At 41.8% G+C, this 26,916-nt stretch overlaps 1 protein-coding gene across 5 annotated transcripts in view; it reads left to right on the top strand.

Annotated features, from left to right (window-relative positions):
* Positions 1 to 14,384, top strand: part of MAP3K20 (mitogen-activated protein kinase kinase kinase 20) — a 177,923-nt gene extending 163,539 nt beyond the window's left edge. For all 5 annotated transcript variants that reach the window (XM_055307968.1, XM_055307965.1, XM_055307963.1 and 2 more), the window contains exons 17-20: positions 2,357 to 2,473; positions 4,973 to 5,047; positions 7,905 to 8,055; positions 12,239 to 14,384. In XM_055307968.1, coding sequence (XP_055163943.1) covers positions 2,357 to 2,473; positions 4,973 to 5,047; positions 7,905 to 8,055; positions 12,239 to 12,939 — 1,044 coding nt within the window. In that variant the 3' untranslated portion in view covers positions 12,940 to 14,384. The remainder of the gene's footprint in view (positions 1 to 2,356; positions 2,474 to 4,972; positions 5,048 to 7,904; positions 8,056 to 12,238) is intronic.
* Positions 14,385 to 26,916: the final 12,532 nt, after the last annotated feature.

The following is a 26,916-nucleotide window of genomic DNA, read 5'->3' as shown; positions in this document are numbered from 1 at the left end:
GCTCTTGCCATTTCAAGAGAAGAGCGATCATGACTCCAGTCATTATCCTGTCCAGTTATCTCCGGGCCCACGTTGCCGGGCAGCAGTGGCTCCCAAACAAAAAAATACTGAGAGATTTGTCCATTCTCAGCGACTCATTTGACTTCTGTTAGCCAAGAGCCCAGTTTTCACATTATTGAATAGACCTTTCCCTTCACTAATTGGCTCTCCATCTTGTGACTGTGGCTGGGCAGAGGGTCACTCCCCTCAGGCCTGGGCCCTGCTTGGTTCTGCAGTTTGTCTAGAAGCTTTCCTAAAACACTGAGCTCCCCTGCTTTCTGTTGAAGCCAACAGATTTTCAACAGCTTCTTTGTTAATGCTTTTCCATAAGAATTTTGTCTGAGCTTGCTCAGGAGACATTCCAGGTCTACTCCACTAAGAGTCTTTTCTAGTTTCAGCATGTAAGGTGCTCGGCACATTATCGTTAACCTCTCAGAATCTTTCATTCTTCAAATAAGAGGAGGTGAATTTATGGTCCTAGAGTCCAATTTGGTCCAAAGACATAGCTTCTTTCTCCTTTTAATTGCACACACCATGTTTGTCCCTCAATATTTTTAATATTAAATTATTCATACAGCCAAGTTAAAAATATTTACAATATTTACAATATTTCCTATACCCACATCCTAGATTCAGCCATTAACATTTTATTTTACTTGCCTTATCACCTATCCGTCCACCTATCACTCTAGCCATATACCAGTCCTTGCTTTTTGATGCATTTCAAAGTAATCTGCAGACATCAGTACACTTCCTCCTAAATACCTCAATATGTTACAGTTCAGTAAGAAATACACACATCTTAAGTATACATTCGCTGAGTTTTGACAAGTGCATATGCCTATGTAACCCAAACCCTGATGAACAGAGTATTAGCACTGCCAGAAAGTCTCACCATGCCCCTTTCCACTCAATCCCCATCTGCAGAGGCAACCACTTTTCTGAATGTTTTCCATAGGTTGGTTTTCTAAACCACAGATTGGTCTTCTCTGTTCTAGAATGTCATATAAATGGAATCCTTAATATGTTCTTTTTTTGTATAAGACTTCTTTCACTCACTATGATGTTTCTGAGATTTATCCATGTTGTTGCATGCATCAGTGACTTGTTCCTTTGCATTGCTGAGTAACATTCCATTCTACAAATGTATCACTGTTCCTCCACCCTCCTAAAGATGAACACTCAGCCCGTTTCTAGGGTTTTGTTTTGTTTTGGGGGGAGGGGTTGGCTATTATGATAAAGCTGCTCAGAACAACACTGTACAAGTCATTTTTCATCCCTCTTGAGTAAAACCTATGAGTTGAATTTCGGGGCCATTAAATAGATGTTATGTGTATACAATACAGATATGGGTTTACAATAAATTGCCAAAACTTTCCCCAAAGTGATTGTACCATTTACACTTCCACCAGCAATCCAATAGCTCCAAATCCTGGCCAACATTTGATGTTATCAATCTTAGCCATTTGGTGGGCATATAGTAGTATCTCATTGTGGTGACATTTTAATTTACATTCCCCTGGTGACTAATGATGTAGTATACCTTTTCACTACATGGTAGTTTTACTGAAAAATTAATTAACATCACTGAAAAAATCTAGAGGTTTCCCATAAAAATCCAGATATCCAGCTTTTCATGAAATATCAAGGACCTAGCAAGACTGAGTTCATATTCCCACATGGGGACAATCAACAGAGGCTGAGCAGCAGCTGACCCTTTAAGGCGGATGCCCTTTAGATCCCCAGAATCCTAACTCTCCCAATGTGGGGAGTTCCCCAACACATGGGCCAGTTATCAGTCACCATATCTCACATTTGTGGTTTTCCTTCCTGTTAAGAGGAAAGGGAGCTATTTCTTGAGCCCGTATTATTATCAATACTGAATAAGTGAAAGTTAGATCAAGAGGGCCTTATATTTCAAAGTGGCAAGTCCACATTTCTTTGTGTGAATGAAAAAATATTCCGACAATGTTTAATATGTAAATTAAATGGGTCTACTTTGAAAGATTACAATTTAGGGCTCTATAATGAAACTGCCTGGCTTTACTCATTTTTATTATCCACCTGGCTCCATTAGGATTTTGAGTTTGCAACTCCTATGATAGAACATTTATACTGATGAGTTATGTCTCAAGACTGCACTAACTGGGGGTTATTTAGATATGTAAAGAGATCTAATTTCATGTCCTTTTTTTGAAAACGGGAAAAAAATGCCTCAATAATAGTTCATTCAGAAAACTTCATGTGTTATAAAACATTGAGACTAAAACAAACTGTTTTACTTTTTGAAATTTTATAATTTTGCTTTTAATTCCAGGATTGTAAGTGGAAAATGTATATGGAGATGGATGGGGATGAAATTGCAATAACCTACATCAAAGATGTGACATTCAACACTAACCTACCCGATGCAGAGATTTTAAAGATGACAAAGGTAGGGTTCTATTTACGGCTTAAAAGCTTTTTTGAATTCACAGATATCAAACAAAGACATTAAAATCCCCCAGCAGTGTGCTTTTGTGCTTGTCGATGTTCACATCAGCTCGGCCTCAAGCTGGCTGTCGAAAGGCACATTTTATTTAGCAGATTGAGATCATAATAGTTTTTTGTTAAAATTCCACGTATGCTGTGTGAACTAAAAAGTACTACAAAAAGTGTCCTTTTTTATTTTTTTAATTTTCTTCTTTATTTCTTTACACTTACTCCATCACTTACTAAAGGAAAGAAAATGGCAATAATGAAAATATTTACCTCAAATTTGGGGTCATTTTAAACTTTGAAAAACTTGTAAGGAGGAAAGCTTTCCTGGTTGTCTTCACTTTCTTGATGGGACTAAGGCGGGGTTATATACTGAGGCACATATTGACATCTTCCTGGCTTCCTTGAGTTCACACCTCTGGCCAGAGAACACCTCTGGCCAGAGAACACCTCACTACTTTAGGGTCAGTGGGAGAAGCATGCCTATTAAAATGCAAAAGACAGACTCAGAGAAATGCTTAGCTTCTCCTCAAAAAGGAAAAAAAACTTCAGTTCTGCCCTAATAATACTGAAAATAATACGTAGGTGACTTCAGTAGTAGATCAACAACTCAGGTAACTAGCCATGATATCCACTGGACAGTCACTCAACAACTTCACATAAGCCATTCTTGAGTACACTGGGAACTGTGTGTTTGGTTCAAGTAAAGAAAATGGGGTGGCAGCAAAGAAGAACCTGGGTATAAACACAAGTGGGGAAGTGAAGAGTCTTCAAAGCCACAGCATTAGACTTGCAAATGTGTTCCTTCCGAGGCACAAGATTGCTAAGCATCCAAGTCCTTTTAATTTACAAGTGTATTCATCAAGTCAATTGATTTGATATTCATTGTTGGAATCTTCTGAGTAACCGAGAGTTATTTCAATGGTATTATCTATCTGTAAAGGTTATGCTCTGGTTTTAACTTTCCTTTCATTTGTTGGGACTATGTTTTGATGTCTTGAAGACTGGACGGATACTTGCTCCTTCCCCCCAACCTCTGTCATTTAGAAGCAAGATCCTAGTCTTTGCCTGCTAACAAAGGGAAGCTGCTCACAGCAAAAATGAGGGGGTAGAGTTGTAAAGCCAAATACAGGTGTTTCTGGTATAATGCCACATATGCACTCCCTAAGAACCACATCTTCCGCAAAATCACACCCCCAACATTAACTGGGCTCATAGGAAAAATAGGATTGGGGCAGACCATTTAAAATCTGCAGACTTTTTAACATCGACAGAATCATAACAATCCTAGTTAAAAAAAAAAAAAGAAAGAAAGAAAGAAAGAGGAAAAAAAAGCCCAGCTAAATCTCTATCACACGTGCTTTGTACCCATCTCAAGGCCAGTCAGTCATTTGCAACCTTAAAACTAGAATGAAGGGGTGGAGGGTGGTTAAGAGAGTGGAGATTCACTTATAATAAAGACCATTTTCATCAAGACTAAAATAGGATCCAAGGTGTCCGAGTGAAAAAGTTTCCTTCTAAGTTCTTTTGCTGGTCTAATAATTAAATTGACGTAAGATAGATTAATAGAAGAATTTAATTTCGTACAGACAGCAGCCCCAAAGATATGAGACTCAAGGGCAAGTAGGGCAGTTGAGGCTTCTATGCCATCCTGAGCTGAGGAATGAGCCAGGGGCCTGGGGCTTCAAGGGGGAGGAAGGCAATTCACAGGAAGATAAGAAGAGCAGATGTTTGGTAATTAGAAGCTTGCCCTGCCTTGCAGATAGGTCTTTCAGATAAAAAGTTATCTCTGATAATAGCTCTCTTTCGGGACCAGGTGCCCCATCTAAATTCTTTTAGGCAGTTACAGAAGAGGTAAAAGTTTTTCTTGAGTCTGTTGGGTTTTGATGACCTTCAGCTGAAAATACAATCCGCATGCCAAAGTGATGTGTTTTGGAGTGACACCTTCTCCCCTTGAAAGGCATAGGCTTCTTCATTAATCCTTTGTTTTAATACAGTGGGGAAATGTCACTACAGTTTCATCTGCACACACAGCTTGATGGCCCCGCATACAGGTCAGTTGTAGAAGCCACTAACCCAGCCACTTGCACCCAAGGAAGGCATGTCTGGGTCTATATTTTGTTAAGGCTTTCTCTTACACATGAGAAAGCTTTCTACTGATGCTTTAAAACATTAGCATGAATAATGACCTAATGATAGGATTGAGTGGTGTATCAGAGAAGAGAAAATTGTGGGATTAAGAGTAGCTGTTTATAATAGTAGAAAAAGATGTCTTGTGAAAACCAGCATCCAAAACATTAGCATGCTGTGAGTAATCACATGTGAACCAACAACCTGATTCTCATGATACTCTGACATAATGCCCTATATGCCAATTGCATATGGCACAGCTGGCCTCAAAGATACATGCTATAGCAGGGCAGGCTCTACACCATCCTCACTTTTTGTTTTCCAGCCCCCATTCGTAATGGAGAAGTGGACTGTAGGAATAATGGAAAATCAGACGGTAGAATGCACCGTCACCTATGAGGTAGGTAAGCTTGGTGTTGGGGAGGGGTGGGCGCTGGTGGCTTAACCATCAGTTTCTCGGTGGGAATTTATTTGCTCCCTCATAGGGCTTAAAATTAGAAGAGAAACTATTTAACCAACATGAAAATGGGAAGATTAACATAATTACTCTAACAAAATGTTGGTAAGGAAAGAGAACAGGATATTCTCACCTGGATAAAGACTGAAGTAGTCATTCATCCATTCATCAGTTAATACTGAACATCTTCCACATGCCATACCACATGTTAGGTACTGGGGGAGACCAAACAAGACCGAAACAGAGCTTTGCCTTCTTGGTGCTTAGTGTAGGGGTGAGGATACATCAGTGATTCTTCACAAGGATAGAGCACAACTTCTACTATCACCTGGTAGGCAGAGAGGTCTGCTATCCCAAGCAGATTCTATATATTTTATATATAGAAAAGTAGAAAAGCTGATACTTTAAGAAAATATGCTATTAAAATTAAAATTCATGTATTTAGCAAATACCTACTGACAGTTACTGTTGTATAGTTAGGATAGACTAAATCTGTCGTCTCTTTTGAGGTTTATAGTCCAGTGAGAGAAGACTGATAATAAATAGGAAATAAATAAGTAAAGAGTGGTAAGTGAAAACAGTGAGACTTGGGACATGAGACTGGGTGGTTAGGGAAAGACTCCTCTGAGGAGGAGGCAGCAAGAAACAGCAGAGGAAAGGCAACCCAAGCTCCTGAGGCATGGAGGACAATGACAAGGATATTGGGCCATGGACAGGCCAGATCACAGAGCTTCACAGGGTCACAGCAATGCATCTGGATTTACTAAAAACACAACACGAAGCCAACACGAAGCAGTAGACTGCTTAAAATAACGTAATTAGGGCAGCCCGGGTGGCTCAGTGGTTTAGTGCCACCTTCAGCCCAGGGCGTGATCTTGGAGACCTGGGATAGAGTCCCACGTCGGGCTCCCTGCGTGGAGCCTGCTTCTCCCTCTGCCTATGTCTCTGCCTCTCTCCCGCCCCCACCCCCGTGTCTGTCATGAATAAGTAAATAAAATCTTTAAAATATATATAAATATGTTTTTTACATCAGCAATATCTTCATGGCTGGTGGGACATATGCTCTACAAGGTAGAGAAATCCTGCAGAAACAGGGTGGAGGGGAAGACATAGAGCACAGTCTTGTTACACATGGAGATATCAGTGTGCATCTGCCATCAAAAGGACATGCATTTCATTCATTCATTCAATTATTCATTCAGGAAGTATTTAGTAAGAATCCACCATGATCTAGGCACTGTAATAAAAACCTACACCTGTTTTATCTCATTAACTTTGTATAAATACTGAAAGACAGATAGCATCAGCTTCATTTGGCAGCTGGAAGGAAGAAGGAAGGAAGCCCTGAGGTTTGGGGTAGTCAGTGACAGTCAGTGTAGTCACACCCAGATTCTCTGACTATAAATCCAGTTTCCACTCTTGATCAGCTGTCCTACTCATTCCCTTCCCAGCAGTAAGATGAAGGAACTCGGGGGTCCCTGGGTGGCTCAGCAGTTTAGCACCTGCCTTCAGCCTGGGGCATGATCCTGGAGTCCTGGGATCGAGTTTCACATCAGGCTTCCTGCATGGAGCCTGCTTCTCCCTCTGCCTGTGTCTCTGCCTCTTTCTCTCTCTGTCTCTCATGAATAAATAAATAAATAAATAAATAAATAGTCTTTAAAAAAAATAAAAGATGAAGGAACTCAGCCTCAAATTGGACTCCATGCACTGTGACATTGTAACGATCTTCTGAGCTGCCAGATTAGCTTTTATTTGGCATTAGAAATCCAGACCCTGGCCACCCCACTTATCCAGGATGACCTGATGCTGGAAGCCAATGAGTATTAGAGCAGTTACTTATCCTCACTAGCCAGGGAGCACAGGTTATCAGGGAGAAGGTGTCTGAAAAACAGCATTAATTGTCAAAGTGTTGCCTGTGGGACATAAAACCTAAGAACAGTTGACTGGTCCTAAGGAATTTGGTATCTAGACTATTCTGGAATCTGTTGACCAGTCTCCACTTTGCAGGATAAGCCTTCTTTTTAGTAACTGGACAGTTCTAACAGCCAGATTTCATCTCTGCCTGCCTCACTTGTGGAGACATACCACACCAAATTCTTTTCTTCTCCTTGCTTTCTTCTTCCTCCTCCTCCTTCTTCTCATGGTCTGTGATGATGTGCTACTTGTGTCTGTAATGGTCACTTCAGAATTTTTAAAACATATTTTCATAACTATATTGAAGCCTGAGAGGCTTTTGAACCTGATTTGCAATACGTGTTGATGAAGGGCTTCAGGACGAGAAGGTGTCCTCTCCTTTTTCTAGTCCTTATTCTTAACTCCTTATCCTGTCTCACGTTTGCATCTGTTACTGTGCACCCTCCATAGGGATAATTAGTCCACCAAGCTGCCCACAGTCCCCCAATTCCCCAGATGATCTGAAGCAGTTGTGGGCAAAATAGTGGTCAGGTATTTATGTATTCAAATCTGTTTTCAAGTGCTTTGAGCAGAAGAAACAACTGTTTTTCATTGCTCAGTAAACAGAAAGGTAAGTAGAGATTTGCCAAATAGAATACATTCTGAGAGAAGACAACCACATTTTGAACTACTATAATCCGCTAAGGAATAAACTAGTTAAAACTTTCCTTTTAATCAAATTACTGTATTTAGGCAAACTGTACAAACATTTCACCTAATGCATTATGATAATAGTGTTCTAAGGAGTTAAACTGAAGTGACGTGATAATTTGATTTTATTTCCTTCCTATCTTATAAACATGAGCTGTTGGTTGTGAGTTTCTTTCTTTTTTTTTTTTTTTAACAGAGTGATGTTAGAGCTCCAAAAAGTACGAAGCACATCCACTCTATTCAGTGGAGTACAATGAAACCTCAGGATGAAGTGAAAGCTGTCCAACTTGCCATTCAGACATTACTTCCCAACTCAGAGGGCAACTCTAGAAGCAGGTCTGACTCAAGTAAGTTAGATATATGCCAGACTCCAAAAACTTAAATATTAAATTCTCATACCAGGGATAAGTGCCAGTCTGTAAATAGACATAGATTTCTAATATTATAAGACTTCCTTCTTTTATCTTTAAAAAACTGGTTTTATAAACAGACTGTATGGACGGCAGTATTTATGGACTTATAAGTAGGAATATAGTACAATAAATTTCAGTATTTGGATAACTATGATAGAAGATGAAAATTAATGATTATGTTATATGGGTAAGTAAGAACATATTCGTACATTTATACACATATATAGTTTCCAAAATTGGTCCAGCAAACATTCCTATGAAGCCAGTGGTATGACTGGGGCAATTTCTTGAGTTCTGAACACCATGGATACATCAAAGTATAAGAATGATGGCGGAAGTGAGATTCCCGAGGAAGAGAGGGGAAGAGGAGAGGGGAGAAATAAAGATGAGGAAGGACAGAGAAAGAGAAAACATGAAATGCATATGATGGACAGTGGTGACAGTAATTACAGATGCTACACTGAAACAAATTAGAAATTACATAGGGGAAAGCCAGCTGACTTGCTGTTAAATTGGTCATTATTTGGTAGACTCAGGGAAGAGGTCCTGACCTTCACCTTTGCAGGTCCAGAAAGTCAGTACAGCCCAGAGATAGGCTCTGCAGGACTACAACGAGCTAAAAGGCACATGAGAGTTGGATGCATAAACCCCCATGCAATTTTACCCAGAGAATTACACCTGCCAAATGAACCAGAAGTACATGTTTTCTGATCAGTGCATTGTTTTTCCCAATAAGAAAATACACCTGAAAAGCCATATCAGAAGGTTCTTTGGTAGCATGGAAACAAAGTAGTTCTATGGCTAGTATCACTGAGTTATGCGACCCTAGCTAATATGTCCTCTACTGTAGGACTGGCTTGCCAAGCAGACTAGGCTTTTTTCTACGTCCACCAACCAGGGGGCTGAGAATCCTGGGAATCCTCACAACTCAAAATTTTTGGCAGCATGCTGGACCTGCTTGCCTTTGTCAACACAGTTGATTAAGTTCTTTTCTTTCACATTCATCATGAGAAGGTATTCTTGGCCACCATGACTGAACTGGGGTTACCAAGCCTTCTCAGCCACAAAATGCATCTTCAGACACCCCTTACATCATGCTGTTTCTATACGTGACTAACCCAGGTCTTGATTCTCACTAGCTGCCCTCTCAGAACACTGCATTTCTAAGTTCTTCTATTTGCTAATTCAACCATCTTGTCTTGCATGCGTCTTCCTATCATGCCTTTAAAAGAACTTCTTACTGTACTAATTTCCCCATCCCAGTAAATTAATATTTATAGGGCATATTTTACTTCTGTAGGGCTTTCATAGCCATGATCCTATTTGATCCCTACAACACTCTTGTGAAATCTGTATCTGTGGGGGTCTTCTCTCTCGACTTCTGCTGTGTATTTCTCTTTGACTAGAAGCTAGTTTTCTGTTTCCCAACCCACATGACACAAAATAGGTGCCAGCTGCCTTGAAGTTGACATGGTTCAAATCCCACCACTTTGGGCAGCCCCAGTGGCACAGCGGTTTAGTGCCATCTGCAGCCCGGGGTGTGATCCTGGAGACCCGGGATCGAGTCCCATGTCGGGCTCCCTGCATGGAGCCTGCTTCTCCCTCTGCCTGTGTCTCTGCCTCTCTCTCTCTGTGTCTCTATGAATAAATAAATAAAATCTTAAAAAAAAAAAAACAAATCCCACCACTTTGAGAATCACCAAATACTTTATCAGTCCCAACTCCAGATTCCCTGGAGTATGACTTATTTGTGCTGTTTTTTTCCAAGCATTCTCCTCTGGATCAATTAACACTGCCAGCAGGAAGAGGTGGTGGTAGGTGGCAGTACCCAGTGGGGGACACAGGCAGTGAGGACACAGTGTGCAGTGAACTGTAGCTATGTGAGTGGAGACAGGCTAGACGTTCCCCAAAGAGGACAATGGGCAGATGTCTAACAGGTGTTCTGTACCTCTCTGAAATCTAAATTTTGGGCGAGAAAGCAAATTATTTCTCTAAGAGAGTTAGGAATGGTCAATAGCCTTCAATCTCCCAGTGGAATGGCTTTAGACAAACCTTTCCCTCTGATTATTATGAACAGGAGAGGTTGTAGGATAGAAGGAGGGAGTGACCTCCCTTTGGCTTACCCCAGTTTTACCTGGTTTGTCTCCCCTCTTCCTTCCTCCTTGTATTTCTTTTTCCCTTTTTATGTAAAAACTCAAAGGACACCACCTGCATCAGTTAGGATATATGTTTTAGCTGCAAGTAACAGGAAATCCAACTTCCACCAGCTTCCTCCCAAATGGACCAAAGTGTAGTCCCAGGAATGTGAGCCTCAGAACCAATAAGGACTTGTTAGAAATGCAAATTCTCAAGTCCAACCCCAGACCAGAAGAGTCAGAAACTGGGGGGAGGGACCAGCAATGTAGGCACTCGAAAGTTCTGAAACCATGGGTTTTAACTATAATCAAATGTGCTATCTCCTGGAGAAGAGAACCCGAAGACGGCTGGGCTCAAGTGCAGTGAGAGAAGCTGGCTCGCCCACGTGAAGGGCGAGGAGCAAACCTTTCCTTGCCTCCACTCTGCCGTCCTCACTATGTCGCCTTACCTGGGCCTCGCTCCTCCACAGTCATAGCCATCGTATAAAGAAATGGCAATGAACAGAGGACAGGAGGGGCCCATGCCTTTCCTGCTCTGGTGTGGAGAGGTGAGAGAGACTTGCCCCCCTGCCCCCAGCAGACGACCCCTCAGGTTGCTCTGGCCAGAAACTGAGCAACTTGTCCATCCCTCACCATGACACCTCTGCATCTGCGCAGGCCAAAGTCGGCCACAAGGGCCAGAATGTGGGCAGCTTCCGCCCCACCCCCTCACCCCCTCACCCCCTATGCCCTCGGGCCCCATGAGGGGCGGACCACCCAACAAAGCCAGGGCTCCAGTAGAAGCTAAAATTTCAGGGGCGCCTGGGTGGTTCAGCAGTTGAGCATCGCCGTTGGCTCAGGTCATGATCCCTGGATCCAGGATCGAGTCCCCACGGGGAGCCTGCTTCTCCCTCTGCCTGTGTCTCTCATGAATAAATAAATAAAATCTTAAAAAAAAAGAAGAAGAAGAAGAAGTAGCTAAAATTCTAGAGAAGTCGAGGGGAAGGCAAGAAGGCACTGTGGCTTGGTTGAAGCTGTGAGGAGGGTCTGGACACAAGAGGTCACCTGTGTTGGGACAAGTCACTCACCTCCGAGATGCGGTCCCCTGTGCGGAGCAGTGAGGCAGGGGCTTCTTGCTGGAGACAGGAGTGAGCATGCTCTGTTCCTCTCTAGAACCTCCTGGCAAGCGTGCAAGGACAGCTCAGGGAGGACTAGGAGGGAACTCAAAGATGTGACTCAGGCCCTGGGGAAGACAGTAAAGATCCAAGGTGTGACTTGCTTATCCACCGAAACAGCTTCCTAAATGGTTCTTGTTTATTTACCATTTTCCTTTACCTTCTCTTCCTGTCTGCCATGAGGCTTCATTTTGCATGGAAAAAAAAAAAACCCATATCTTATTCCTGAACCTCACAATCTCTCTTCTGGAGACACGAGCTGTCTTTCTCCCAGACAATCCCCAGCTGTCTCAACCCCTGGAATCCAATTTCTTTTATCTGCATTTAGGGTTCTTGAGGATTTAAAAGTGCCCGTTAGCAAAAAGCCTTTTGTTTACTAAACATGCCCCTACCATCCAAACACACGCAAACAGCAATTTCTAGAAGTGAGGATGTGGCTAAGTGGGAAGAAGATGGGATTGTAAATGCAGAAGGACCTGGAATTATTAGCTGAGTGACCTTGGGCAAGCGACCAGACCTCCCCAAGCTTCAGTCTCCTGGTTTACAGAGTAAGATTATTAGCACTTACCTGAGACTACTGAGAGGAGTGAATGAGATCATGTCAGTAAAGCTTCTGGAACGATGCCAAGCATGGACTCAGTACAAATGCCCTTATTTTTAAGGAAGAATTTATAATAATGAAGGATATGTCCTTATCCCTCGCCTAGGATTTCTATGAATGGGAAAGCATGGAGCATCCCAAGCTTGAATTCTCTTGAGACAGGCTTATGAATTAGGCATGCAGCTTTACTGTGGCTTAAAAGATGCTCATTTCCATTTCCTCTGCAGGTGCTGATCGCCAGTGGCTGGATACTCTGAGGATGCGGCAGATTGCATCCAATACTTCTCTACAGTGTTCCCAGAGCAATCCCATTCTGGGGTCACAATTCTTCCCGTATTTCAATGATCAGGATTCCTACGCTGCTGCTGTCAGGCGGACCCAGGTGCCCATTAAGTATCAACAGATTACACCCATCAACCAATCCAGAAGCTCCTCTCCTACTCAGTACGGACTAACCAAAAACTTCTCTTCTCTACATCTCAACTCCAGGGACAGTGGCTTTTCCAGTCTTCCAACTGACAGCTCTTTAGAGAGAGGTCGATACTCAGGTAGGAGCAAGAACAAATATGATCGTGGCAGCGTATCACTCAATTCTTCTCCTAGGGGAAGGTATAGCGGGAAGAGTCAGCATTCCACTCCTTCACGAGAGAGATATTCTGGAAAATTCTACAGGGTTTCTCAGTCAGCACTCAATACTCAGCAGTCACCTGACCTCAAGAGAAGCCCAAATGACTGCCACCAACCCAGGACCATACCAGGGATGCCTTTACACATGGAGACTGACTCAAGAGCCAATGAAGAGGAGAGCAAAGTCAGCGAAGGAGGATGGACAAAAGTAGAATACCGTAAGAAACCTCACAGGCCCTCTCCTGCCAAGACTAACAGGGAAAGAGCCAGAGGAAACTACCGTGGAAGGAGAAACTTTTGATGACTTGAACTAGAGGAGTTTTCCTAAACAGGCTCTTTTCTTTTCTTTCTTTCTTTCTTTCTTTCTTTCTTTCTTTCTTTCTTTCTTTCTTTCTTTCTCTCTCTCTCTCTCTCTCTCTCTCTCTTTCTTCTTCTTCTTCTTCTTCTTCTTCTTCTTCTTCTTCTTCTTCTTTTTAAATGTAATGGATTTTGATAATATGATACCTTCAGACAATTAACAAAAAGACAACTTTTCCATTTTTGGATTTAGGAAATGCTTTCTAATGGAGTCTACCAAACCAGGGCCAAAATTACGGATGCGGTTCCCCAAAGATGATAACTAGACTTTAAACATAACTATACATATCCCCCCACCCCTGAATTGACATTTTGAGAGGAGGGGCTATGCCACTTTATTTCCCTAACACTGCCATTCTGGTTAGCAGGGTCTGAACTAGGGTGATGTTAAGTGGGGCCCTTGTCTTGAGTGCAAAATTTAAGGGAACACCAGAAAGCTCAGTAATCAAGAGACATAATATCCTAGTGCAATATTTAAATAAATGAAAATTGATGCAAAAAAAATTCTAATAAACAAAAAAAATCAAAATTTTACATAAATATAGGATTGGTATTACTGATTTTTCCCCTTGTCTAAGGCTCCAATATGGCTTGGCAAAGCACTATTTACTGATCCTATTTAAAATTTTGATATTTTGTTCATTGTGAATTTGTGCATTAATTTAAAAAATATTGCATTAAAATATAATTTATCTTGATTACTGAGGTGTTGGGGGTTTCTTGATGTTTTTCTTGAGGCCTCCTGAAATTCTTTGCCCGAGGCAAGTGCCTCTCCTTACCCAAGTCTAGTCTTGACACTGCTGGTTAGTATTTATTTTAGTAATGCATTTGGATTTTTATCATGGTCAGAGCTGAAGTGATTTGGCTTATCATTTTTAGGCAATAAAAAAGGTTATTGAACTTAATGTTGATTATGAGGCATATCTCTTTCATTAAGGCTCATCAGATACCAAAGATCTAAAATTGCCTAGGAGATTTGTGGTTACTGCTTTCCCAAAGCTCTCCAGGGACTGCTTTTGAATATTCTCTTCTACATTTTACCAAAGGAGGAGCAAAGAGGGAAAAACAACAGTCCATAAAGACCTCTTGGAATGTCAGAAATCTAAAATCTGAAAGAAAGCAGACACAGGGCAGGGTGATAACGTCACAAGCCATAAGCCAAAGAAATGTGAAAATCCTCGTTAGCACAAGACAGTAAATACCATCCTTGCAGCAAGAAAGCTCTAAGCAGCTGGGGGCAAAGAGCTGGTGCAGGTGGGAGGAAACTGCCTGCAGTTGGGGACAGGAACTGTGAGATCCAACTTTATGAAATGCTTCATATTTTACAAATCAAAAAGTGCAGAGGTAACAACCTTATATGTCAAATAAATAAACGTGACTTTCAATATACTCTGAGATTCTGTTCAATATTCACTAACCCTGAATAGCAAGTGTCCTTTGCCCTGCCCAGGCTTCTCAATGCTCTGTAGAAATTCAAGTGCCACACTGGTAATTCCATGGGGTTGAGTTCTCTTTGATAGAAACCGGTCATCAAGTTGGGAGTGTATACTCCCAGAGCAGCTGCCCTGCTCAAATACAGTGCCTGGGGCCTGGTGGGAGAAACTATTTGGGAAGCATTAAAGCCAAGGTTATAGGAAATGACCTTTGTTTTACGAGGGAAGTTGTAACCTAAACGGTGATTCTTGATTGGACAACTTGGTTTTTTAAGTCGTATCGTTTGCCATCTGCATTTATAAGCAAGAGCAATGGGGAGTGGTAAAATCAGAGGGTGAGGTACTCTTTTCCATCACGCATAACCAATGTCTCTAGGGTGGTAAGCTCCACAGTGATCCTTTCTCACAAAGCTTATGGCAACTACAGTCTGTTTTCAATTATTATTTTCCTCTAGTCCTTTGAGTTCAAATTTAAAGAAAAATAGACTAAGAGAAAGTATGCTATCTTAATAGCATGGTGCTTCCAAATAAGCAATAAAATATTTTCTTTGATTAGAACTTTTGGTTAAGTGCCCGAACACAGAACAGAGGCTTAGCTAAGTCACTCTGAAAGGAACAGAGTATGGCTTTAATTATTAAACAAAAAAGGCATTCTGGAGAATGACTTAAGACTCATTTAAAAAGCGTTACGCAGATGATTGCTCATTACAGGCTGTTTTCTCCACTTCTAGCTTTCTTGGGCTTTGGGTTAGAGAATCCAGGCTGGTAGTGAAATCACTTCATGACCTCAGTCCTAGTTAGCGACCACACAGTGGTTATTCCAACAGCCCACAAATCTGACCACTTTGGAAGGTCTCTTGGAAAAATACTTGTCAGCATCAATGCTCCCAGTCAAAACCAAAATCAGGAATCTGTTTCTTGGTTGTAAAGCAAAAATAAGAGTTGGATGTTCTTTTTTTTTCCCCCCTAATAAGCATCATTAGGAGTTGCTGGCCAGGTTGAAAGATGAATATAAGAATACAGCTAGGATTAATAGGTTTTTTTTTTCCCATCCAACTAAGTTGCCAACGAGAAACTATATAATTTCCAAGAGACTAAAGTTAAAAACAACAACAACAACGGATATTTTAAAAGAAAAAAATTACAGTAGAAACAAGTTAAAGTCTCTCTTAAGTTGGGCATCTCTAGATGTGGGGGTTTAATGATCCTTAAGTAGGCTTCTGATAGAATCTGAAACCACTAAATCAATGTTGGTTGCTACCACAGAGGTAGTCATTATTACAAGCATAGCCCAAAGTAAGATATTTTGCTCCTTACAAAGTCACTGAATTAGCAATTCTATAGAAGTAACCTGAGTCTTTTTTTTTTTTTTTTAAGTAGGCTCTATGCTGTGCCTGGAACCCAATGAGGGGCTTGGGTTCCTGAACTCTGACCCTGATCAAGACCTGAGACCTGAGCTGAGATCAAGAGTCACGTGCTTAACCAACTGAGCCACCAAGGTGCCCCCTCTAAAGAATAGTCCGAAAATCACAAAATCTGTAAAGGAAAACTGGAGGTTATCGAGGACTACTTTAGAAATAAATGTAAACTAGTAATTGTTTTCATACAATTAATAATGAATATAGTTCATAAAAACAATAAAAATTAAATTGCAGGGACGTCTGGGTGGCTCAGCGGTTGGGCACCTGCCTTTGGCTCAGGTCATGATCCTGGGATCCAGGATCGAGTCCCACATCAGGCTCCCTGCATGGAGCCTGCCTCTCCCTCTGCCTCTCTCTATGTGTCTCTAATGAATAAATAAATAAATCTTTAAAAAATAAAAATTAAATTGCAGTATTTAAGGCTATTCATGATAAAACTGAGAACAGTAAGATCTGACCTGGGAAAATTAGATTAAAAAACAACAATGGCCACAAAAGAATACTCACGGTGGCACAAGCGATGACTGGTAAAAAGTTGGCATGAACAAAACAACTTTTGATTTATAAAACCTTCACTGTAAAATTTCAATTGAAATGAACTGATCCCGTGGCAGGGGGGAATCAATATGGTAAAAAAGTAAATATAAAAATGAGAAACAATTTTACTATGTCAGAAAAATCAGGAAATTAATTTTTTTTCAGGAAATTGATTTGACAATGACATTCACTTCTAAGATTCTTTCTTGAAAAAAATTCTCAATAGTTACATGGAGTTCTGATAAAAACATTTTTTCCATATAGAGTCACATGTCGGTTAAACAGCAAAATCAAGAAGTCCAGCAGTTCAAAATGCCAGAGTCAAAACATCGCGGACACAGGTCCAGGCGTTCTGACTTAATTGAAACTTTTCCATTTCATAAGTACCAAGTATTTTATAAGTCTTCTAAGTACACTGTCCATGATTTGTCATTTCACCTCAACAAGTTGGTACAGATACGGTATGCCTTGAATTTCTGGCTGTCACGATCTGCTCCGTGACAGGATGCCACGGTTTGGTTGTGCCAACTTGTTCAGGATGTAGCCTCATTGAAATTTTAAATTATAGACACTGTATAGAGGCTTGTAAAATCTCTTGCCACCACTGGTTTTGAGAAGCTCCAGGTAGGCCAGGATGCCCTCCCTGGGGAAGTCAGAACATAAGGCCTGGGCTTACTTCTGTCTGTCTGCTGGTGTTAAAATGGATTTATAAGATTGCAGAGGTGGAGGGAATGCCAGATCCATGGTCAAACTTGTCAAGACTTCAGTGTAGCAGGCACCAGTGACTTCTTGCTCAGTTGCCTTTCCCTTTGACTGATGAGCTGGCCAAATAATGACTGCATGGCCAAAGCAAGAGGGTTCATAGAATGAAGACGACTTGTGGCCTCATAGCTCATTTATTCAAAACCAAAATCAAGATTTATCTCCAGAACCAAAGATCCCTTATCCTCAACAGTTCTGCCAAAATGCTTTCCTTACCACCTACAGGAATCCCACTCAGGCCTCAAGATCCAGGGGGACAGCTTGCTTCTCCCTCCACTTCTCCCGTCCCGTACCCCTTTGATGACTCACTCCTTTGTGACAATACTTAACCCGTCAAACCCACTCCCATGAAGGTCGTCCTCTGTGAGAACAGGGCAGTCCTGCCCAAGAATGTGTTGACAGGGAAGCAAGACTTAACCTCTGAGATTTAAGCAATGGAACGGCCACAAATGCTGCAACGCCTCTCAGGCCTGAAAAACATGTTTGCCAATCAGACTGGAAGTACAAAGCAATCCAAGGAGAGGAGTCTTTCAGAGGTGGTGGGAGGGTTAGGGGATGGGTGTGGAGATAGCCAGAGGGGGGCAGTCGTGGAGGCCCCGAATAAGGTGACCCACAAAGGAAATGGAGAGCCTTACTATCCACGCCAGGCCTTCTTGCAGGCTACAATCTGTCCAGCCATTCGTGGAGACCCTTTAAGCAGGACAATATTATCCAGCAGAGACCCTTCCAAACTGACACGAGAATCCACGCAGCTGGGGAAATACGAACTTGCCACGGAGACGGTCCTATGGGCCCCACTCCTGCTCACTTCAGCATCACCATTTGCCTCTCCCGCAGCAATCAAATACTATGCTACAGCCACGCTGAACTGCTGACGTGTTCCCTCCAGGCTTCAAGACTTTTAATCCCTCCATCTAGCTTCCCCTGCACCGTGTGGCTGGGTTATCCGTTAGCTATCTAAGACATCACTGCCTCAAAGAAACCTTCCTGGGTCCCCAGGTCTGGATAAGGCCCTTCCTCATGAGAACCTTTTGGTTACTCAATCATATATACCCCCCACTGATATAATGGTCCCCCAGTTTGGTTATCTGTATCCCTTACTAGGCTATCAGCTCTATGAAGGCAGGGACTGTGCCTATCTTGATTACCAGTGTGTCTCCAACATACAGTTGGTACTCAGTCTTTTTGCTGAATGAATGCGTTAACTGATGAATTTATGAATCAGGCTAACACACCATTAAGTCATCTCAATTCTTATTCTAATCCTCTGCTCATTAAGTGACTCCTGCAGTGGTGTAGGAGTCTCCAACCCACTTTAGAGTTATATTTCTGGTGTTAAAATAATTGCCATTCTGACTTTATACATCAGTCTTCTGTGAGCTTTGCCAATGTGAGTTGACCCCTGAGACCGAGACACTGATTACATTTGGGGCTTATCACTGACAGCAGATTGTGGATATGCCAAGTCCCTCCCCCCACAAAAAAACAGGTCAGCCTATTCTTCTCAAGAAGCAGCTCTTTGTATCAGAGTGAACTTTACCTCCTTTCCATTTTGAATTTCTAGAGTATAGCGCTATAAACACAGGCTCTCAATAAATGCCTGTCATGGGAATAAAAAAAAAAAACCCAGAAATATTTTGTATGTTAAAGAAATCCAAACACAGACATTGTCCTTCTAGACGTTTATAGAGTCTCACTACAAGGCTTTCCTTTCCAGAGGCCCAAAGTCCTGTCTTTTTAGCGACTAGCAATGGTTCCTAATCCTAGCACACTCTCCACTGTAGCTTCGAAAAGTACATAAAGCTTTACTGAAAGTCTGACCTGGCAGTTTTCCTTTCTCATACCCAAAGGTACCAGGCGCTTTCCTGATGCCAGATGACGCCTGTTCTGGCTGAGACTAGGGGGAGGCTTGACGTTGGTGCAGGGACAATTCAAGATCTGTCAGCTGGTTGCGGCTGATTATCAAGATGTCCAAACTGGCTCCTTTGCTATGTGTAAGCAATTTAATTTTGTGCCTAATTTTAATCTGCAGCGTACTGTATGTCTACATCTGCTGTGTTAAAGCATTCATTAGCATTTAAAGGGGGAGCTGATGGTATTGATCACTCTTATTAAAACCAAAAACAGTCATTCGGCAGTAACTGATGAGCATTCTCTTCAACTACTGAAGTCACAGCCAAAGTTTATGGACTCAAAACACCGGCAGAAATGGAAAACGCAATATTAAAGCAGGGATATTAAAGTGGCATCTGTTAGAAGCATTTACCGTTTGCTACCGCCTACCCAGCCCCCAGCGTCGCAGATTGTGAACTTCTCCATCACAGGAAATTTCATTTTTTTCCCCTGAATTTTACCACCAGGCAGAGTACCTGGCACAGAGTCAGTTCTCAGTAAAGTTTTTGATGAGGGAATGAATTAAGGAAGGAAGGTGAACTAACCAGTGCCTGTTTTATAAATCCTCTACGTGGACTATATTTTTCTTACAGGCATCATACCAGGTATCTATTGCTGTGTAATAAATCACCCCAGAACTTTTAGTGGCTTAAAGGAAGAAGAGGCATTTGTCATCTGACATAGTTTCTGTGGGTCAGGAGTTCAGGCATGGCTTAGCTGGCTGATTCTGGCTCAGGTTTCTGATGAAGTGCTGGTCAAGGTGTTCACCTGAGCTACCTTCATCTGAAGGCTTGACTGGGGCGGAGGGTCTGCCGCCAGGACGGTTCTCTCACATGGTGTTGGTTGCTGGCAGGAGGCCTCTGGTCCTCTTCATGTAGGTATTTGCACATACTTAAGTATCCTTGTGACATGCTGGTTGCATTCCCCCAGGGGCAGTGAGCCAAGAAAGTAAGGTGGAAGCCACAATGTATTTTATGACTTAGCCTCAGAAGTCACACAGAGTCACTTCCCATAATGTCCTACCGTTCACACAGGTCAGCCCTATCAGCACAGGAGGGGACTACCTAAGGGTGCAGGTCCCAGAATTGAGAGTCACCGAGTCACCTTGCAGGCTGGCTTATCACAGGCACCATTAAGATCTCTGGTGGGGGCAGCTCTGGTGGTTCAGTGGTTTAGCACCACATTCAGCCCAGGGTGCAATCCTGGAGACCCGGGATCGAGTCCCGCATCGGGCTCCCTGCATGGAGCCTGCTTCTCCCTCTGCCTGTGTCTCTGCCTCTCTCTCTCTCTCTCTCTCTCTCTGTGTGTGTGTGTGTGTGTGTGTCTCTCATGAATAAATAAATAAAATCTTAAAAAAATATATCTCTGGTAGTACCTGGGTGGCTCAGTGGTTGAGCATCTGCCTTGGGCTCAGGTCACGATCCTGGGGTCCTGGGATCAAGTCCCGCATCAGGCTCCCTGCATGGAGCCTGCTTCTCCCTCTGCCTATGTCTCTGCCTCTCTCTGCATCTTTTTTGAGTAAGTAAGATCTTAAAAAAAAACAGATCTCTGTACCTAACTGCAGTTAGAGGTCTTTCTCTGAACTTTGCCTTTTCTGCTTCGTTTACAGTTTCCCACAATCTAAAATTTGAACCTGAGCGTGCCTCAACTGAGTGTTAGAGCAGGAAGGCATCGTGGAGACCGTCGGAAGTTCAGTACCCTCTCTTTACAGAGGAAGAAACCAAAGCCTGTTGGAGCAACATAGCAACCACCCAGCAACTTAGCCAGTGACAGGCAAGGGCAGAGCTCAAGGCCACCCCTTGGGGCTCTCCTCTACACTCTTCTCAGGGAAGCTCGTGCTTCCCAAAACGTTGTTTAATCACATGTTAAAATTAATGTTATTGAGATCTGGCAGCTATCAGTTAACACTTTATTTTAGGACAGTTGGATCTTCTTAAGTCTCCATAAAAACTGGGGTAGTCTTGGTGGATTAGTAGGTATGAGAATGCTTCTAAAAAATACCAGGACAATTCATTTCCTCTGTCTTTCATCAGGCCTTTGTTGGCTTCCTCTGGATTTCTGGAGCTTTAGAGACAGCATCTGTTTTATGGAATAAGTGCTCCTAATAAAGTTGTCTGCAGAGTACATTTTTATGCACAATTCAGTCAAGCAAACATTGGCTGCAGTCCTACTGTGTGTTGGACACTGGCCCTGCATGCTTTGTGATCTCCATTGTAAATTCAGAAACAAATCTCAGAGGTAGGGGGAATTATTTTCCTGTAGACTAAACTAGAAACATAAAATGGAGAAAAGAAATCATTTATTTTGTGGGCCAGGAATAATTCCTTCCCCACTTCTTTGCAGATCTTTGGCTCTTTCTGCATACCAGCCCCCTACTTCCCCTTCCTCTCACTGCATTTCATCCTAGCCTGGGGCACCTGTGTCTCTGAACTTCCAAGTTCCCAGGACTTCACTTACCCAATTATTCTTTGTTTTTAAAAAATGCCTAAAAATCACTAGTTCCTGTGTTTAGTATAAAACACTCAATAAGGACCTATCCTTAAATGTGAGCCATTAGAGCAAATCACCGTCTTGTTTTATTGAAGAATCAAAATGACTTTACCGAGAATGAGAGATCCAATGCTAGGTGGTCAATTTTCAGAAATCCCATACTTCTTACCAACTTACAGATGAAGTTCCAGGCAAACTCAACGGAAAACAACACCATTTGCTTGTTTTACGGAGGTTTCCTGATAAGAAACAGTCTCATGCTAGCTAGTTCAAACATAATTAAACTTATTTTGATGTAATATAAAATGTATTGTGGAAGAAATAATTATGATGAGAGTTAACATTTAGTAACTGATTACTATGTGCCCAGTCATGTGCTAAGCCCTTTGCTCATTAATCTCCCTAATCAACCCTATGAGGTAGACTCTATTATTGTGTCCATTTTTCTTCCTCAGGAAGAAACTGAGGAATAGAGAGGTTAGCTATTTGCCCGAGGTGATTCAAGAAGTGCACTGCAACAGGGTAAGACCCCAGAAAGACTGGTGCTGGAAGGCTGCTCAGAATTCCAGGTGGCTCTCAGTGCCTGGGCCGGGTCCCTGGATCCTTACTCCCATGCTCCATCATTAAAGTGACTCAGCTACGCCCACCTGGCTAATGCCTTCCAGGCCACCGACACCTGATGTTTGGTGCTCTCCCATATTTCAGTCTGCGCCAGTACTGCTTCCCATCGTGGTGCCTCTTCATTAACTCTCAGCGACAGCCCCTACGTTTATTTATTTATTTATTTATTTATTTATTTATTTATTTATTTATTTATTTATTTATAGATTTTATTTATTTATTCATAGAGACACAGAGAGAGAGAAAGAGAGGGAGGCAGAGACACAGGCAGAGGGAGAAGCAGGCTCCATGCAGGGAGCCTGATGTGGGACTCGATCCAGGGTCTCCAGGATCACACCCTGGGCTGCAGGCGGCGCTAAACCGCTGCGCCACCAGGGCTGCCCCAGCCCCTACCTTTAACTCCTAATAATTGCTTCTATATTCCTTGTTTCAAAGTCGCCCAAAGAGTCAGATTCAGTGTGGCCCAGCTAATGTTTTTGAGACAGACCTGAGAAGTCACAGGTTGTTCAGCAAACCCTAGGTTGGCCAGGTGTCCTCCCTGGTCCTGTGGCCTATGAAGAGGAGTGTGAGGATGGCAAAGGATAGAAAGTATGGCCATCTAGGCTGTAAGGTCTTGCAGCTGCAATGATTTCTCTTAGAAGAGGGTACAGGCATACTTTCCCAGCAAACTTTTATCCTCTATTATCTAATCTACACCATTTACCAGAAGGGCATATTCCAAGTTTGGCTGAATTTAGTAAGGTTTTTTTTTTTTTTTTTTGGTGGCAGTCATAAACTCTACCAAGAAAATTATGCAGATAAAAATTTCTGCTTTGTAAACAAGACTGGATTGTGAGTAGGAAACCTACACTCCTCCTGTATACACCACCACACTCATAGCACTTCTCATGTCAGATGTGTGGGGCTTTTTGCCCACACTGAGCAATTCTGCAAATCCAGTGGGGTGTCCTACAATTTGATTCAATTTTGATGCTGTCTTCCTAGAGATCCCATGGGTTAAGGGCTTAGCACACAAGAGTGCTCCCCGCACTTCAGATGCCAATCACAAGTCCAGGTTGTCACCTGTGCTTCTGACCAGCTATAAATTGTGAGGTTCCCAGGTGGCATCCTTGGGCAATAAGTTGCTAGAGCAGCTCACTGAACATAGGAAAACAGTTTACTTATTATTTTTAATAGATTTTATTTATTTATTCATGAAAGACACAGAGAGAGAGGCAGAGACACAGGCAGAGGGAGAAGCAGGCTCCATGCAGGGAGCCCAATGTGGGACTGGATCCTGGAACCCCGGGATCACGCCCTGAGCTGAAGGCAGACGCCCAACCACTGAGCCACCCAGGCATCCCTACTTCTTATTATTTACCAGTATATCATAAAAGGATATGATAAAGAATACAGATGAACATCCAAATAAAAGAGATGCAAAGGACAGGTATGTGGGAAGGGGCACAGAGCTTCCGTGTCTCTCTGGGTGCATCACCCTTCCAGCACCACTATTGTGTTCACCAACCCACCAAGTTCCCCAAACCCATACTATTGGGGATTTTTATGGAGGCTTAATTATGTAAGCGTGATCAATGATTAACTCCACTTTCAGCCCCTCTCTCCCCTCTGAAGAATAGATGATGGGGCTGAAAATTCCAAGCTTCTAATCAAGACTAGGTCTTTCTTGTGACAAGCCCCCACCTAGGAGCCTAGGTATTCCTATCACCCAGTAAATTGCAAGGGATTGAGGAGCTTGGTGTCAGGAGCCAGAGGCAAAACAAAATATTAGAACAAAAGATGCTCCCAAGTGCTCTTATTTAGGAAATTACAAGGGTTTTAGAAGCTCTGTGCCAGCAACCAGGGGCAAAGACCAATATACAATTTTTTTTCTATTGTTTCACAGACTGGATAACTTTATATACCAAGGTATAATCACTTCAACCAATATTTAATTGAACCCCTACTACAAGCAACAGCAAGGATACACTTCCTAAGAGGTGGAATAGAGTTTGTAGGACCTGAGAGCTAAAGGGCTTACTGTTCCCAAGTGTCCCCCAAACTGGGCAGATGTATTCAAAAGGTCACATGTTCTTTAAGAAATCTTAAAGATTTGTGTTTGTACTCTTTTTTTTTTTTTTAGATTTTATTTATTTATTCATGAGATGAGGCAAAGACATAGGCAGAAGGAGAAGCAGGCTCCATGAAGGAAGCCCGATATGGGACTCGATCCCAGGACTCCAGGATCGCACCCTGGGCTGAAGGCAGGCACCCAACCGCTGAGTCACACAGGCATCCCTTGTGTTTGTATTCTAATAATCATCTGAAAAATATATGAGCAAATTTTGGATCATCTGCACAAACACTTTAAATCTATGTACTGCCATGCAATTTTGGTATTTGGGTTTATTTTTGTTGATGCTAAATGGCATCAACATTCATTTTGGGGGGCAAATGATAAAAGGAAAACTTACCCATCTACACGAACTATTTTTATGCCAAAACTCACAGCACGCAGTGGTCTGGTTTCCTGGTGGTTTGAACAGAGAAAAACGGCGACAGAATTAAGTGAAGGCACTACATTCATGATGGGAATAGCAACAACTCTACTTCAAAAAACATCATTTTTCATATCCAGTTACTGTGCTCAAGCTTGATTTTCAGCTTAGAAGTTAGTTCGGGTTGTACAGCTGAATGACAATTACTGTAGAAGGCAATGAGTATATGCTTTCTTGGGTAGTGGTGTTTATTTTTAAGTAACATTATAACTAAAATAATTTATTGAATTTAATAATTCTTAATTCTTTTCCTTTTAATTTAATAATCTAATACTAATTTAGTTGTTGGAATTTCACAATTCTTTCTTATGTTTTTATTTATTTATTCATTTAAATATAATCTCTACACCTAATGTGGGGCTGAACTCACAACCCTGAAATTGGGTCACACGCTTCTCTGACTGAGTTAGCCAGGCGTCCCAATTTTTTTCCTTTTTTTTAAAAAAATATTTTATTTATTTATTCATGAGAGACACAGAGAGAGATAGAGAGACAGAGACACAGGCAGAGGGAGAAGCAGTCTCCATGCAGGGAGGTTCCCGTGGGGAACCTGATGCAGGACACAATCCTAGCACCCCGGGATCAAGACCTGAGCCAAAGGCAGGTGCTCAACCACTGAGCCACCCAGGTGCCGCAGGACTAGCTTTTTATACCTATCTTCTTTCCTAGACCCCAATTCTGGGAGGCCTGTCAGTCCTTGCCTAGCTGGATCATCTGTGATTTTCTATTTTTTTTTAATTTAAATATATTTGACATATAACATTGTAAATTTAAGGCATACAACATGTTGGTTTGATAAACTTATGTATTATGATTGCCACTGTAATGATAATTAGCACCTTCATCACATCACGAAATTATCATTTCTTTTTTGTGGTTGGAATAATCAAGATCTAGTCTCTTGGCAAGGGTGAGGATTACAATACTGTTGTCTATATTCACAATAATGTGCCTTCGATCTATAGAACTTATTTCCTACTTAATGCAAGTTTGGGCCCTTAAACAACATCTTTCCCATCTCTACCCCTCAGCACCACCCAAGCTCCTAGTAACCATTATTTTAGTCTCTATTTCTATAAGTTTGGATTATTAATTTTTTATTTATTAAATTTATTTTAAAGATTTATTTGATAGAGAGGGTGCATGCCCACGAATGAGGACAGGGCAGAGGAGAAGGGAGAGGGAATCCTTGAGCAGACTCCTGCTGAGCGTGGAGCCCCTGCCCAGGGGAGGATCTCAGGACCCTGAGATCATGACCTGAGCCAAAACCAAGAGCCAGATGTTTTACCAACTGAGCCACCCAGGCACCCTGAGTTTGGCTTTTTTAGATTCAACATATACATGGTATCACACGGTATTTGTCTTTCTCTGACCTGTTTCACTTAGCACAATTTCCATCCATGTCCTTCCAGTGGCAGGATTTCCTTCCTTCCTGCGGCTGAATAATATTCTATTGTACATACACCACATCTTTATCTACTCACCCACTGACCCGCACTTAGGTTGTCTCCATCTCTTTGCTACTATGCATAAGGCTGCCACGAACACAGGAGTGCAGCCACCTCTTCAATATCAATACTGGATATATACCCAGAATTAGGATTGTTGGATCGTAAGATGTACCTATTTTTAATTTCTTGAGAAAGTGCATACTGTTTTCCATTAGTTTTCTAACATCCTTTTCCTGCCTTTTTTCTCTCTCCCATCCTCAGTAGTAGCAGTAATTGTAACTACAGTTTAACTATAACTTAATACGTGCCTGGTCCTTGGTAAGCATTACCCTGTTTAATGTTGAATTAGATTTCTCCAATTTTAAACTGTCTTCAGTTTTGTTTTGTTTACCATTTTGTTTTTCCTAGGTCTTTGTCTCTTAGAAATTTTTTTCTTTTTTTCTTTTCTTTCTTTCTTTCTTTCTTTCTCTCTCTCTCTCTCTCTCTCTCTCTCTCTCTTTCTTTCTTTCGTTAAGCTCAGTAGCTTTTCCAGGTCTTTGTCTCTTAGAAATTTTCTCTTTTCTTTTCTTTTTTTTCTTTTTTTCTTTTCTTTTCTTTTCTTTTTTTTTCCTTCTTTCTTCTTTCTTTCTTTCTTTCTTTCTTTCTTTCTTTCTTTCTTTTTTTTTCTTTCAGCTCAGTAGCATTTCCAGATGAATAGCTGAGTGTTCCCAAAAGCTGGCACTTTCAACCTGAATCACACTGCCCTGTCTACTAAATTAATGATACTTGTCTACTGA

The sequence above is a fragment of the Nyctereutes procyonoides genome, unplaced genomic scaffold (assembly GCF_905146905.1).
Source record: "Nyctereutes procyonoides isolate TBG_1078 unplaced genomic scaffold, NYPRO_anot_genome, whole genome shotgun sequence".
NCBI lineage: Eukaryota > Metazoa > Chordata > Mammalia > Carnivora > Canidae > Nyctereutes > Nyctereutes procyonoides.
This window is presented reverse-complemented; position numbering and strand designations above follow the sequence as displayed.